Here is a 15,812-nt window from a genome sequence, read left to right on the forward strand (position 1 = left end):
TACTTACCACACAAGTTCTAGTGCAGCTTATCAGCCCATACTGACTCATTTGGAAGTCATTTTATTTTAATGAATACTGAAAATTCAATACAAGAGTTGCACTGCTCTTTCATTGCTGTTGGTGAAAGAATATAGTATTACTACCTGTAACAATATTCCATGGTTTATGTTAGCATTAACCAACTTGAAAATAAATCTTATATTAATATTTTGACAGCTGACATGAAGTACCTGTACCTATCCTGCACACTTTAATGCTATGAAGACCACTGAACTTGACCAATAACAACAACAACAAAAAAGAAACCGAGCTTGGTAATAAAATACCCGCTGAAGTATTTTACATTCATTCCAGAGTTAATTCCATATAATAATAAATCACCACAGGAATCCTCGACAAAAGACATGAAGACACAATGGAAGGCAGTAAAGAAGTTCACATGCAACAAAGTGATTTAAAGATTTAGAAGATTTAACAATAACACTTAAAAGCACAACAATTGTACTTGGCTGTGCTGCTGGCCTGCCCTGTGTCCAGGAAAAGTTGTTCCGGCGAACCACCCCAATGTCACCCCTCCTATAGCACAGAGACTAAGCAACTGGTGGAGGAAAGTAACAATTTCACCAAAAATCACAGAAGCTCAGACAAATGAGAACTGCCCCACCCAACATGTGATTCACAAACACCACAAGCTCGGCTGACGAAAGGAGGGAGCAGAAAGCCTGACCTGCGGAACAAAAATGAGCTCAATACCTGCTGTAAATTCTGGGTACTGGCAACTACAGTGATGGTCAGCATTCCAAAACCTTCAGGAGAACCAGAGTGATGCACAGGAAATAGGAGGGAGGAAGGCAAAAGGGCTATTAGATTACCTGGGAGCTGCAACGAAATGGTGGAAAGTATCCCCTGCCGTTAAAAAGAAGCCCCTCTCTCTTTTTATTTCTTCTTTGGTACAGGGATGGAAATTGTCGTATTCTGTAGGCTGATAATCAGCTTCGCTTCGTGAAGACACAACCCCCAAAACAGCTCATGTCTTCAGGGATGGGTAACTGTCCAGACCTCTGCTAATCGCCATTAGTTACTGCCACTTACCCCCCACTCTTAACTCACAGAGTAGCTGGTTCACTGCAAGCCAGTGAGCACTCCGCCTGAGTGTCTGCACAAAACTATAAATTCACTGAAAAAAAAAACCACAGAATTAAGAAATAAAGCCCCTGGGAAGCCCCCATCCAGTTATCTTTCTGTTTCCACATCCCTATCATTAAATATTCTGCATCTATAATTTTCAAATAGGTTCAAGGGTATGAGTTTGGGGAATGGAGGAAACATGCAGAAGTTTAGAACTAATTTATGCATATTTAGGGAGAAAATAAAAATACCCGTTATTCTTATACAGCATCCTGACTTCTTCCTCTCTCAACACCCAACTGCAACACCTCGATTAAAAAAAAAATGCAGCAAACTACATGTCCTCCTCTTCTGCTGCAGAAGACACAGAGATTAACTTACTGGAATCCTCCTCAGCCCAGTGCATGCTGTAAAGTTATCTTTTAAGATAAGCTGATCAAAACTGAACAGTCTCTACCAACTTGTGTCTTCAGATACTCATAACTTTTACACAAGTATTTTCCAAATACTGTTCCCATTCTTCCTACAGAGATTTTCCAGTTATGCTACGACAACTCACCTACAAGCTCAGTTTTATGAAGGAAAAATGGGAGGAAGAGAAAATAGTGACCAAGGTATGGCAGTCAGAGTGATGTAAAATAAACGCAGCAGCCCAAGGCATAGATAAAGAAAGTGATAAATGTGAAGCAAAAATACCGAGCAGAAGTTCCACAGATATAGATACTTCCCCAGTAGGATAAAACCCGCACAACTCAACTTTTTAGAGCCTAATGTAGGTAGCTTAGTCTACCATGATCAATGAAGAGGAAAAAATCCTCAAAAAGAAGATTCAGAATATAAAACCTTTAGTGCAGTTGGTAACTAACACAAATTTCATCAGATGATATATTTTCTCTGATTCTATATGTCTTCTGTTACACCATTCTACATCTAGAGACCCATTTAATGCGACAATGTTCTATGTATGACAATGACAAATAATAGGCCTGTTACGAGATTCTGCTGATCTATACAAACAAAGTTGAGATTAAAAAAAAAAAAAGTGTAGTTATTTTCGTAAGGTCCATCTGCGAACAAGTAGTATAACCATAAGGGGTAAGGTCTGTCCAGCCCTAACCATGCTGTGCCTCACACCCCAACACCCAAGGCTGTAAACAGCTGCAGGGTGCACAGTTTTTCCTCCTTCCTTCATTTCACACAAACAAATGTCGAGCAGGTTGTGTTTGTTCTACTGAGCAACAGTACTCTGAAAAGCTCTGAATAAGCATGAGCAGTTGCAAATTACTTGGAGGACTTTTCAGCAATCTTCAAAATACTCCCAGTGTCACAGCAGAGATGGGAAAGCTTTTGAATATGCATCCAGAGTTTGGTAACCTACCAAGCAAAACCAATGTAGGCTGATCACATCTGGTGTTTCTGTCTGCTTGGCAACATTGTGTGATTGGGTCAGCAAAGGTCCTGTCCAGAAAGCAGTAACTCGGCCCAGTGCAACCTGTATTTGGTTCTCTAGGCTGCAGACAACTGGCATTGTAATGTCATTTGAACCTTAGCATGGAAATACAAGCACATTCACACACTAATCCTCCACAGAACTAGATACTGAGCATTTGAAATAATAAACAGAGAGGAGACCATATCCTACAATACTGACAAAATTATAAAAGAACCTACACTACAGGAGTCCAAGAAAGCACGGTGTTGGAATAATTGCTTTTGCTATTCCAGTTGATAATGCCAAAACTTCAAGCTTCAATACTAGAGTTGGAGAAAAGTTTATAGCACCAACCAAAAAACTGAAAGTCATTTCCTGATCCAAACAGTATCTTGCCAATCTGTGCATTTTACAGCATTGCTGCTATCTCAATACAAATTGATCTCCACTTATAGTTCCCAGACACAGTGTACACTAAAATGAGAAAAGCAGGAATCTTACCAGCATCAAGCAGTAAGCCAGAGTGACAGCACAACAGTCCAAGTAATAAAAAAAGTACAGAAAACTAGTGCTTTAACCAACTCACATTTGCCACATGCTGCAGCAGCCTGGCAGCCTGAGTAGGTATGTCCAGAGCCCTGAGCTTGTGCATTTCCTGTCTTTCTCTGTGCCTCTTAACTACTGTTTGTGTTACCCATATTCTATGGATTTAAGAAGTAAGCGCTTGTTTCATCCCGTTTTCCCAGGTTCCCACTACCTATACTTGCAGAATCGATAGTTTTTATTTTAGACAACTAGTACGTGATGTACATACTGAACGCTACCAAAAATGACCCATAAACGAAGTACTTGCTTCACAGAATCACAGAATGTTAGGGATTGGAAGGGACCTCGAAAGATCATCCAGTCCAATCCCCCAGCTGGAGCAGGAACACCCAGATGAGGTTACACAGGAAGGTGTCCAGGCAGGTTCTGAAGGTCTGCAGACGAGACTCCACAACCTCCCTGGGCATCCTTTTCTTTCATTTCGTTCGTACCTGCAAAGTGCCCTTTCTAAGCTCGAAAGTGCTTTCACACAGGGGAAGGCACCTGAGTCATGTCTGCGATCGCGCGGCCACCACCGCTCCCACTGCCGGGAAGCGCTGCACTCCCCTCGGGCCCGCTCCCCTCGGGCCCGCTCCCCTCGGGCCCGCTCCCCTCGGGCCCGCTCGCAGGTGACGGCGCAGCCCCCCGTGCCGCGGCACTTCCAGCAGACGAAACGTTTAATCGGAAACAGCTTTTATTTCCAAGAGGCAGCTGCACCCACCAGCTGGAGGAGACACGGCGAGGGCACCCGGGACGCCCTGCGCACGCCCGCCTGCCCGGCCCTCAGCCGCTAACGGCTGCGCCGCGCGCCACACGCATGCGCACCGAGACCGACAGCTGCCCCAGCAGCCCGCGCACGCGGGGGGGAGGGGGCGTGGCCGCGCTGGCGCGCACGCGCGGGGGTCCGTTGCTGGGCCGGAAAGGGGCGGTCAGCGGGGCGGAGCTCCATTTGAACCGGGCGGCGGGGAAGCGGCGGCCGTGCAGCCCGTCGCCACACGCCCTCATGGCCAAGCAGCTCGGCAGGGACCAGCAGGGCATCACCCTGCGGGGCAGTGCCGAGATCGTCGCCGAGTTTTTCTGTAAGAGGCTGCAGGGGCTTCGGGGGGCCAGGGAGGACGCAGGGTCGGCAGGCCGGCCCGCTGCTCGACATGGCCGCCGGCGGGGGCCCGGCCGCCTCACGCACACATCCCCTGTCTCTCGCTTGTGTTGCAGTCTATGGGATCAACAGCATCCTCTACCAGCGGGGCATCTACCCTCCCGAGACCTTTACCCGTGTCCAGAAGTACGGGCTCACCCTCCTCATCAGCACCGACCCCGAGCTGAAGAACTACCTCAACAACGTGGTGGAGCAGATGAAAGGTGGGGGTGCGGGGCCGAGCGGGTCTCTTCACCCCGGCGGAGGCTGCGGTGCCCTCCGTGCCGTGTCTTATCTCCTGGCGCTGCGAGTAACCGCTGTGGCTTCTTTCAGAGTGGCTGTACAAGTGCAGCGTGCAGCGCCTGGTGGTGGTCATCTCCAGCATTGAGAACAACGACGTTCTGGAGCGCTGGCAGTTCGACATAGAATGTGATAGAACTGCAAAGGATGAGAGGTGAGTAACAGTGTTTCCTTGCACCTACTCTTCCCTGCACCTGGTAGCTGTGCAGCACAAGATAAAGGCTGTGTACACCAGCACGGCCTGGTTTCCTTAGGGCTGCTGAGATGGCCTTCTGTTAGGGTGAGCACAGAAGATGCGCCTTCACATCTTGCCAAACTTACTGCATTTCTCACTGCTATTCCTTCTGTTCGTTTGTAAACCACCTGTATGATTGAAGTATGTATAATCCTCAGGTGTTTAGTTTTGGTTTTTGTTTGGTTGGTTTGGGTGGTTTTTTTGGTTTGGTTTTTTTAAGCCTCAGATTAAAAATCAAGTCTTGAGCTTCAGCAAAGTATATAAAAACCTATAGCAGGTACACACCCTTAAGAACTGCTTTCTCATTGTTATGCCAAAATGCTATCCATTCCAGACTGAGAATAAATGTAACATCCCTCAAAAATAAGGTGAAGCTCCACAAACAATAAAGTGAAACTGACAATCGCTTCACTTCTTCTAAGCCTGTCCACCTAAGGCTTATAAGAGTGTCCCTACTACACAAAATCATATAACAAACATACCAACCGCAACTTAATAGAGTGAATTATATTAAAAAATGCCATTATAGCAGCTTGCTTTCTTAACAGAGTTTTCTTATTTTTCCAGTGCACCCCGAGAAAAAACGCAGAAAGCTATTCAGGATGAAATTCGATCTGTTATTAGACAAATAACTGCCACAGTAACTTTTCTGCCACTGTTGGAAGCTGCCTGTGAGTATTCCCAACTTTATCAAAGAAATCAAATATTTTTTTCAGAAAACCTGAACAACTTTTCCACTTTAGAAAATATTTTCTGCTAATTTTTTGGGGTTTTTTAATTGTTACATGAAATGTCATATACCATCGCATTTGAGATGGCATTTTGTTAGACTGAGATGATGCCTCTTGCAATTGTGTACAGTATGGAAAACCGCATGTCAGATCCAACTCTTTGAGTGCACGACAAACAGCAAAAACAGATGCAAATGTGAATACTGTGCTCTGGCTCTCACCAAAGAACTTAAAGCAAGTTTAAGTAAAGGGTGTAGTGGTACTTTCTCCCCAAAATACTTATTTGGTGAAAAGGACAGAACTCAAGGTGGCTTAACTAGCTTAATGAAATCAATATGTGCACTCTGAGGAATTAAAGTTTTCATAATTATTTTGTGACTAGCTGTGGACAGGCTTGCATTTATAACCGACCATTAAGTTCATATGAAGTATTACGTAGAGCTCAGAACCACAGCATTTTAAGGTTTTAAAAACTAATTAATAGCATCACACCTGCTTGAGTAGAAAACAAAAATGGCTGCATGTGAATATAAACAGGACTTGTTTTAATGTTTTAATTATTTATTTTTTTTCACAGTATGCGTGATTTCTGAGAGCCTTGGTACAGGTCACAAGTTCTAGAGGATGTACTTTATCTTCAAACTCGCTGTTTTCTTATGCATGCAGTACTGTTAACCTGTTTGCACTTGCTTCCAGGTGCTTTTGATTTGCTGATATACACAGACAAAGATTTGGCAGTGCCAGAGAAGTGGGAAGAGTCAGGACCACAATTCATTGCCAATTCAGAAGAGGTTTGTCTTCGTTCCTTCACAACTACAATCCACAAAGTCAACAGCACAGTTGCTTACAAAAAGGATTCCTTTCCCTAAGATATGGGGGTGCTTTTGTATATATCCCTGTCACCTTGTATAGTTTCTGTTCATAGTGCAGCTAAGTCATGAGCACATCACTACTGTTGCTCTTGCCAAAGTATGATCTGGAAAAAGGGCAAAGTGTTTGTCTATGACAGATAATGTGGTGTAACACTAGACTAAGCTGGCATTGTTTTTAAGGAAGCCTAAATAAAGTATTCATAATGATAGCTGAATTTTTACTGAACTGTATGAGCCAAAGTGTGTTAAACTACCACATGGACTAGAAAAACTGCCTAAAACCAAGATTAGTTGCTAGAATTGGGTTCAGACTCTGTAATTTAGTATTTTATCAAAAACTGCGTTCTAACAGGGTTAAGTTCTCTCTGGCACCAAAAAACAACTCACTTCTGATATACCAGTTCTTCGTGTTAAAAGCCTGGGCTGTTCTGTTACCAGAAACAACCCTAAAATGGATCAACAGAACAATTGTAAAGTTACTTGTAACTCTTTACAATGAAAACAGCTGTTTATCAGGAAAATCTTAAATATATGAAGCCTTGTACATTAATGACTGCTGAACTCTAGTTCTGGGTATGGTGGTGTCTAAGTGTATGTCTCTAGTATCTGTCAAGCATTTTCTATGTTTGTATTTTTGTTTTACAGAATAAAGCTTGAAATTGTATAGTGTTGTCTAATTCAGAGTCTCTAGTAATTTGTATTTTAGATGTTTTTATGAAATACATCTTTGTTTAATAATTCATAGGAGTAATAAAGCCCTGATGGTATCTCCTACTTAAAAATGAAACAAAACCACAAAATGCCCACCCCTCAGTATTGTTGCATTACTGATTTCCTTCAAATCTCAAAAACAAGAGTGGTAGAGTCAAGATGAAATCCATTCATGGATTAGCAGTTTGACTTAAGTCTTCAAGTAACAGTATAAACAGTCACAGTGCGCTTCTGTATTTGTTAAATACTACAAGCGGTTTGGGATTTATAACTAATAATAACTTTTCCCACTCTAGTTCTAGAGAGATATAACAGGAAGAGTGATACAAAAGTTTAACTTGAAAAACAGTTTATTTAAAAAACATTGATCACACATACTCTATCACTGTATAACAAAGTTCATGGGTTTTCCTATTAGGAATTTGTTGTTTTCAGCAGTCCCAGTCTCACAGAATTGAAGAGACAGCTTTTTGTAATCAAGCACGGAATCATGGATCTTTAAAATAAATACAATCTCAGTACTTCAAAAAAAATCTCATGTTTTTCACTAGCAGGGCTTGCAAAAAATGTTGTTATTTATGACCAGGGTTTGCACTGCAGCAACACAAGTAACTACAGTGTTCTTTGCCTGCCAGCAATATTCTTAAACAGGTGACTGCACTGCCCTTTCACACGTAGGACAAGGTGAATTTCAAGGAGCACAACTTCAAGCACTTCCCCCCAGGGAAGACTGGATCAAAGCACTGAGTACAAGTCAGCTATAACACAAATTTCAATCAGGACACAACAACCACTGTTTTATACCAAATATGAGATCGGGGGTAGCTGGTACAGAGCCAGCAGTAATGAGTATAAAAAACTTGTTTTACAGCAATACAGAATCCAGATTGCTCCAGAAAGTTCAAGTCACTTTTTTTTTGTACCAAATACAATTTAGCATCATCTTCTTCTTCAAGGACCAGCCCAAAGTGCATCACCATCTACATTTTTTTTTCTTCTGTTATAAAGGCACCAACAGTCAAGAGATGTATTATATCATTTAATACAGCCCATGTCCATGAAAAGTATGTGTGATAGGAACAGGTTGTAAATTCTGGAGCTTCCAAAAGACCCTGCACAACAGAAAGAATGAAGCTGAAAAACCAAACCAACCCCACAACAGTCACTTCAACGCAATCTCCTAGAAGTCAAGCCTTTATGGAGGTGTCCAATAGGATTTGCTGGTACCTAATGGGACCCAAGCTCTTCATTACTTTCATCTCCCTTGAGGGTCATTTCTGAAGTGATGAATCCAAAACAAAGGAGTCCCCGCATCTCCGATGGCCGTATAGTTATTGGGAAACCAGGTAAGATGTAGAAGTCACACAACAGGCATTCCTCACCTGACTAGTTCAGCTGGCGTATAAGCTGGTTGATTGCTTCACCTCTGCAGCCGGGCTTACCCATTTCCTTGAGGAAACCCACTTTGTTACGTGAAGCATGGCGAGCCACCGACAGATGGAATGGCCATAGAAACTTTGTGACTTTTTTGAAATATTTCCCAGCTGAATAGATTTCATGAATAAGATCTTCCAGGCAAATAATACCACAGTCCCCTGCAGGAAAAAATTATAAATAAATCAATAGTAATTAAAACAAAACATCCTCTACAAACAACGGACATGAGACGTCCAGCTGTATTATCTTTCCTCACACTACTCCAGAATTGCCACTCCTCCATGTGCAATTCTTGCAATGTTTCTCCTCCCTTCCCTCTCTCTTAGGTCAGACTGCAAACTCTCAACATCTACCTCTTTTCCCGATTCACTTCATTCTTGCCTCCTTTTCCTCACCTAAATGTTCCTCTATCAGCATATTGTCTGTCAGAGGCACCCTCTTCTTCTTAATCTTGGCTTGGCCCCGTTTCAGGATGAGCTCTCGTACAGATTTCAGGTTAGGGTGTCTGTACAAAAAGAAAAATCAGATTCTGTAACAGAGACACAAGATGCAGCAGAAGTCCTACTCTACTTCTTTGTAGAGAGGTAGGAAAGTAACCCAGTTATGTTTAGAACAATGAGAAAAGGGACAATAACAAGCTGCAGATACAAAATGCACAAAGTTTTGATCGTTACTAGAAAAGCCAGCTATGGATCTGTGATACCAGATGGAGAATCAAAGCGCTATATTTAGATATAAACTACTATCAAGTCATGAGACTGGTACTTACCCCCATGCCACATAAGGTTCCACAATCCGCAGCATCTTCAGTGATAATGGCGTCAGTTTAACAAATGTTCCAGTGAAATTTTTTCTCAGCCGCAGCAAATCAATCACTCTTTTTACCCTTCGGCTCACTCCCTTAATACTGAGTCAGAAAAAAAGAAAAGTACTACAATAGTAGCCACATTTCTCTAATACAGCAACAAAAGGCTTCAGATTATCTGCAAAGAGACATGTCTGGGTTGATCACACTTTTTTTGCTTTGAAATGGTATGACAGTTACAAATAGCATTAATAACAAAGGCAAGGAGTAACAGAAGTTTCTTACTCTGCAATCCGCACAACGAAGGCCAGTTTGTGCTCCTGAGGTACAACTGTCTGCCCTGGCCTCTGCTCCATGCGCCTCAGACGGACGTCATCTCGGTGTTTGCGCCATGAATCTCGAACAAAAGCCTCAAGGCGTTTAAACTGGATTTGTTTCCCTTTCTGTTGCTAAAAACAAAAGGATAAGAAATTATCACCCTTCCCAACAGTCTTAGAGGTTTGCATCTCAAGGGCCAAATCAAATTCAGAACTTGATAAACTATGCTCTTTTGGTTTTGGAAGAAGTAAGAAAATAAATTCGATCATCTAAGCCCTAAAGAGACAGAACTGAAGGACAACATATGAATTTATAAACTTCAAGCAGTTATCTATAATTTATGAATAGTGAACAGGGTTTTTCCTCAGAACAAAAATAAGTCAGGAATAACAGAAGACAACCCATGATACTTCTAGGCACAGGAGAAATCAAATGGAATAATTTACAGTTACAGACAGACAGATCTGCCCACCTACATACACAGCTCAGCCAATCACTGGGAAAGCCAGAGCCAACATATGTATCTGGGTAAAAAGGATGTTACAGCAGTAGCCTAGTGTGACTTAAAATTACCACCCAACAAAAAATAACTGGATTTAAAGTCCTTTCCTATAAAGGAGCACACATAAACAAAACCCCAAGCATTCAAATAACTATTAAGTATTACTGATTTAAACACAGAAAATGCAGACCACTTGAAAAAATCTTTTCAGAATTATGGGAGAATGTAAAGCATTTTTTTACGTTAAAAAGATGTTTAAATGCCTATGCTTTGCTCAGGAACAAGTACATGCACCTAAATCATACTCCTTTCTCATATGGACAGGAGTTGAACGTGCATGGCAGTTAACCAATACTATTGTAAATAACTACCAGCTAAGTCATTAGACTATGTTAAAAATAAAGAATCTAATGCTATGGGTCTCCTGTTCTATTTCACCTTGTGAATCACCCATTAAATTGGTTTGAATTTTCAAAGCAGGTAGACTTGATCAAAATCTCACCACTAGGGTAATTTTTCTAAAGAGAATCTTAAAAGCTTTTTAGCTATTTAAGATTATTGTTTATGCTTCCAGTTTGGAAACACAGTAAGCCATTAATATAGTTAAAAAACATAAACACAGCATCTAACAAAAATGGAAGGAGTTTTGCATGTAATCCCACCAACTTCACAGAAAGATTTACTGGGAATGCAGGCACATGCTACATCAGCTGAGATCCAGCAGAACAGGCCTCAAGGCCTGAAATCAAAAGGTTTGCTGCACTTCACCCATCTGGAAACCACACGGTGCACAGAAGGTCTCTGCACTGGCAACACAAGCCACCCTACATGTACAAAAAGGCTTCACAACGACCTGCCTATGCTCTAATAGATTTATTTAGCTAATGATACATACCTAACCCAAAACACACCCTCAGAAAAGCAGACTGTCTCCATGAGGGCTTACAATGCAAAGGTGAATTGGTTTCAGGCAGTGCAGTCCCATGGTAACACAAACAGTTTGACAGCATTGCATTTTATGTGTGACTACACATACAACCCCTTTGGTAATCACTAATGTAAGGCAAACGACTCAGAGCCTTTAATAAATTTGCGTTTTGGTGTAACAGCCCAAAAGGTTTAGCCCTCTCTACAGGGCTCATTAAGGTAAGATGCTCATCACCTGAAGCAATAAACTCAGGCTTGCCCTCACAGATGATCCATAGGACCAGCATCTCAGCGAACATTTGCCTCCCTTGGCCCAGCCGCAGAGCTCGGCGTACCCTCCGCAGAGGCAGCCGGTGGCTCTGACCGTTTGCAGGGCTACACGGAATTACGGTTCCCTCCCCGCAGCACAACCCGGCCAGGGGCAGCCGCGCCGCGGGGCCGCCCGGGGTGTACATGTGCCGAGGGCATCCCTACCTTCCGCTTGTTAAGGAGAGCCTGCTTGGCCTGGGTGGCCTTGATGGCCTGGTAGGCCTTCCTCTTCTTCAGTAAGTTCTCCGGCACCAGCGGGATCCGCCGCCTCGGCCTGCGGGGCGGGAGAAGCCGGTCACATCCAGCCGCACGACACGGCACAGCATCGCAGCCCTCCCCACTGTCCCGACCGACGCCCCCGCCGCCGCCCCAGCCCCGCGGTCCCCCCGGATGGCAGCGGATCCGCGGCCACTACCCAGCGCCACTCACTCTTCTTCCGCCATCTCGCCCGTGAGCCGATGCCGCTGCGGCGCATGCGCTGGGGCGGGGCGCGCGGCCTGAGGGGGCAGGGCAGGCGTCAGCTCCTCCTCGTCTTTTAGCGTCTGGCGCACGGAGGCGTTTGACCGGGGAGGGGAAGGGCGAGGCTTTGTTGTCCAGGCCATGGTGCGTCAGCGGGTAGAGTTTGGGAAGAGATGGCCGTTCTCTGGCAGCCCGGAAAGCAAGACCCGCACCCCCAGCAGAGTGTACCTTGAAACCAGGCACCTCCTCCACCTCGCTTCAAACGCCCCAAAGGATGCTGGAGCAGTGGAATAAAATAAATTTAAAAAAAAAAAAAAAAAAGCAAAGGTGGTGTCTGTGAGTCCCCTCAGCTCTTCCAGCCCATGCGGCAGCCATTGCCCACGCTGTGGCGACAGCCCGGAGCAGGGTGGGAGCTCCCCATGCCCATACACACGCTGATCCGGGCAGACACAGGCTACTGCGGAGCCAACAGGCGGCTGCCACCATGGCCAGGCTGGGGCTTTTGCCTCGGGCTCAGACCTGACACAGCTTTGTGGGACCACAGTGCAGGTCTTAAGCATCATCCCTTTTCTGCTGCTCCTCCACACTTAAAAGGCACCAAGTTCACAGAATCACAGAATGTTAGGGATTGGAAGGGACCTCGAAAGCTCATCCAGTCCAATCCCCCTGCTGGAGCAGGAACACCCAGATGATGTTACACAGAAAGGTGTCCAGGCGGGTTTTGAATGTCTCCAGAGAAGGAGACTCCACAATCTCCCTGTTACAGTGTTTGTCACCCTCACTGTGAAGAAGTTTCTTCTCAAATTTAAGTGGAACCTCCTGTGTTCCAGTTTGTACCCATTGCCCCTTGTCCTGTCATTGGTTGTCACTGAGAAGAGCCTGGCTCCGTCCTTGTGACACTCACCCTTTACATATTTCTAAACACGAATGAGGTTCAGCCTTATCCCCGTCGTGAGCACCCTGGAAATGGCTGTGGCCCCTGGATCTAACTGCTGCCCTGAGCAATTTGCGTGGCCACATAGAGATGTTCTTGGGCTGTGATGTGTCCCTCTCCTCATTTCTCCTGGTGCAAGGCAGATGTCTCACCACAACAGAGGTCTGCGATGGAAAAAAAGCCTTTCAGAAGGAGCTTGCCTTCCTGCCTCTCTTATGAACACCCTGAGGGCTTCGCTAGGAGGAAAGAGGCCATTGTCTCTCCCTTCAGGTGGCTTCTAAGTGCAGTGGTTCCCACAACCATACAGCAGGTCCTGCCTGAGGACCAAGTAGACCCAAGTAAGGACTCGTGGGCCCCACAGCACACCTGACGTGTAGGCAGGCAGCTGGTCACAGCCGCTGAAGAAAGGATCTCAAATGTGGTGAAGGTGCTGTAAATCAGGGAGACAACTGCACCTCGCAGGCTGCAGGGCCAGCGGGAGGAGGCAGCAAGCCGTGTCCAGCTGCACTGGAGCAGGGTGGCCAGGGAGTGAGGGACTGGGGGTGGGGAGCTGCTGTGCAGAGCTGTAAGCCCAAGAGGCTGCAGAAGTGGGACAAGGCACACAAACACCATTTTTAGGTTCTCTGGGGCAGTGCAGGTACAAACACCCTCTGTGCCCTTCATGCATCAAATGAGAGCAACTGTGTCCTGCCAGTCTCAGGTTACAGTGACATTTACATGAAATCTGGAGTCAAAGCTTTGAAGAGGAAAGAGCACAAACACAGGGAGAACTCATCCAGAGGAAACAGAGGTTGCTGATACAATGTATCCAAAAGTTCTTCCAGTATTTGCAGCACAAGTATCCTTTTGGGTAATACTTCCACAATATACTATAAAAAGAAGAAAAGGAATCAAGGTCATAACCTGAAGCCTCAGGCCTTTCTTCGCTATGCTTACTGGATCACATACTTTGGGTGGCTTGTGATAAACCTGTGTTGAGAGCAACTCTTCTTAGAAAATCTGAAGGGACTATTGCTTTGACCTATAGGAGCTTTTGAAATTATGAACACACAGTCAGGATTTATGTATAGCATAGCTGGGGCGGGGGAAGAAAGCGTGGGACAGCATCCAGAGCAGTACATGTCTCATCAGCCCAGGGCAAGGGACCCAGGGAGAGCAATTCTAAGGAGGGCAGCCTGATTGAGCTATTTACACTGCACTGAACATACTCAGCTGAATGTCAAAAGCACAGATGAATGCAGGAGTCAAGCAGACAGACCAGCAAAGCTGGCAAATGCCTAGAACCAAAGCTACAGCAATGCTTTTGTGATTTTTTCAGATTCCTATTTGAGAGAGGAGGAAATTGGGAAGAGTGGTTTGGACAGCAGTATCACCTGTAGATGGTGCCATAGCTCACCCTAAAGAGACTGTTACAGTTGATGAGATTGTGTTGGTGTTCTGCGGCCTCCTCTTTGCTGTGTGGCATAGAAGAGGGACATGTGCCTCCACACTGGACTTGTTACTTCCATTGCACCTCTTATCGATTTGATTTACACCAACTGTAGTTTCCTTTTCAACTTAACAGTCAAGAACTTGGGCCTTTCACTAGAAAGCTCACTGATGTCAAGGTTTAACCGCTCACCTTGATGAAGCTGCAAACTGTTATGACACTGTAAGTTAGGCCACTTCTATTTTGATACCTATTACTTGAATATCTGTGTTTAGAAATGTGACCCCACATTCCAGTACCTGCTCAGGTGTATGCTCTGCAAAGAACACGCCCCTCGGTGAGCAAACCCAGCTTCTTATCAACTCTGATGCAACCTTTTGGATTATAAGAAAGCAAGCAACAAGGTTATGAAATAAATTGTATGAAACTTTCACTAAAGAAACTAGAAGTAAAGCTATAACCATATGTAAGTTTCACTCTAACATTAGGGTAAGCTGCTGAAATCTCTGGTAGCTCATGGTAGAAAATGTGAACCCATTTAAATCTACAAATGATTGTCGTTTGTTTAACAGAAGGGAAACGCCAGTGGGATCGCAGGTACTTCATTATTAATGGTAAGGAAACAGCAAGTAAGTAAATATTTCAAGGGCGGTTGCTATGAAATGTAACACAGTGTAGCAGCATACCTAGGCTGACTTGTTAAACATTAACTAATCGTTACATTATATTAATGACTACTTAAGTGCTCTTATCTGCAGGGTTACTTTAAAATATTCTCACTTTCCTAGACAGTAAGCTGTTTCAAACTGAAATTCAGCACTCTAAACTGACATTCAACACATAAAACAAGCCAGGAAAACATGTATCTTTCCATCAGCAGAAAATAATATAGCCCATTTTTCCTGTACTGCCTGGAGGCTTTTTGCACTTCCACTTAAGAAAATCAAAATCTATTTTTTAGCAAAGCATATTACCTTTTGATACTAGCTGCAGCAAGTCTTCAATGCTGTTTTGAGGAGGTGGTGTTTGAAAGGTTAAATAGAGAGATCAAAATCCAAAGGCTGCAGATATCTCTCCAAAATTGGCAGGTTTTTTTCTCTACCCTAGAAGGGAATAATAATAATAATAATAATAATAATAATAATAATAATAATAATAATAATAATAATAATAATAATAATAATAATAAAATCTCTCAGAAAGCTAGGTCCTGCTTTGTCTAAGCTGCTTGCCTATGTAAATAAATCTAGGAAAAATTTACAGATAACCAAGTGACGCCCCTATAATCACACCAGTCCATATTGGAGTGCTGCTGCAGCACACTCACATATCACTGCCACAGTGTCTGCCTACCTTGGCTTGAAACTCTTCACAGCACATCTACAAAAATCCTGCAGAGCAAGCCAAAGGCAGGTCCCATCCTTATGACCTCGTTACAATGTCACACTAAATGAAAGCCACCAAAGACAGACCTCCTTCCCCTTTGTTCCCTTGCAGGCCTTACATGACTCATGTTCTCCAGCACTGTGGCTGGCTGGCTTTCATTTTATTGTGATACTTTA

General features: G+C 44.0%; 2 protein-coding genes across 2 annotated transcripts; one reads left to right on the top strand and one right to left on the bottom strand.

Moving 5' to 3' along the window:
* The first annotated feature begins 4,068 nt into the window (after positions 1–4,068).
* On the top strand, positions 4,069–7,096 carry MAD2L1 (mitotic arrest deficient 2 like 1). The gene is made up of 5 exons (XM_065836934.2): positions 4,069–4,225; positions 4,359–4,505; positions 4,615–4,735; positions 5,384–5,487; positions 6,244–7,096. The coding sequence occupies exons 1-5, from the start codon at positions 4,150–4,152 to the stop codon at positions 6,414–6,416; spliced, it is 621 nt and encodes a 206-aa protein (XP_065693006.1). The 5' UTR covers positions 4,069–4,149; the 3' UTR covers positions 6,417–7,096.
* A 366-nt stretch (positions 7,097–7,462) lies between these two features.
* Positions 7,463–12,045, bottom strand: RPL7L1 (ribosomal protein L7 like 1). The gene is made up of 6 exons (XM_065836933.2): positions 11,858–12,045; positions 11,594–11,702; positions 9,658–9,821; positions 9,337–9,474; positions 8,963–9,072; positions 7,463–8,725 (listed from the first exon to the last, which is right to left on the bottom strand). Exons 1-6 carry the CDS (start codon positions 12,028–12,030, stop codon positions 8,517–8,519), a joined length of 903 nt encoding a protein of 300 aa, XP_065693005.2. The 5' UTR covers positions 12,031–12,045; the 3' UTR covers positions 7,463–8,516.
* Between the last annotated feature and the right edge of the window lie 3,767 nt (positions 12,046–15,812).

Source organism: Patagioenas fasciata, chromosome 4, assembly GCF_037038585.1.
Source record: "Patagioenas fasciata isolate bPatFas1 chromosome 4, bPatFas1.hap1, whole genome shotgun sequence".
In the NCBI taxonomy this organism is placed as follows: domain Eukaryota; kingdom Metazoa; phylum Chordata; class Aves; order Columbiformes; family Columbidae; genus Patagioenas; species Patagioenas fasciata.

Excerpts from the sequence above, each read along its gene's own strand:
- MAD2L1 (XM_065836934.2), top strand. The coding sequence starts at position 4,150 with ATGGCCAAGCAGCTCGGCAGGGACCAGCAGGGCATCACCCTGCGGGGC. Across the intron at positions 4,226-4,358 it reads GATCGTCGCCGAGTTTTTCT|TCTATGGGATCAACAGCATC; the intron begins GTAAGAGGCTGC and ends CTTGTGTTGCAG. Across the intron at positions 5,488-6,243 it reads GCCACTGTTGGAAGCTGCCT|GTGCTTTTGATTTGCTGATA; the intron begins GTGAGTATTCCC and ends ACTTGCTTCCAG.
- RPL7L1 (XM_065836933.2), bottom strand. The coding sequence starts at position 12,030 with ATGGCCTGGACAACAAAGCCTCGCCCTTCCCCTCCCCGGTCAAACGCC. Across the intron at positions 11,703-11,857 it reads GGCGAGATGGCGGAAGAAGA|GCCGAGGCGGCGGATCCCGC; the intron begins GTGAGTGGCGCT and ends CCCGCCCCGCAG. Across the intron at positions 8,726-8,962 it reads GCTGATAGAGGAACATTTAG|GGGACTGTGGTATTATTTGC; the intron begins GTGAGGAAAAGG and ends TTTTTCCTGCAG.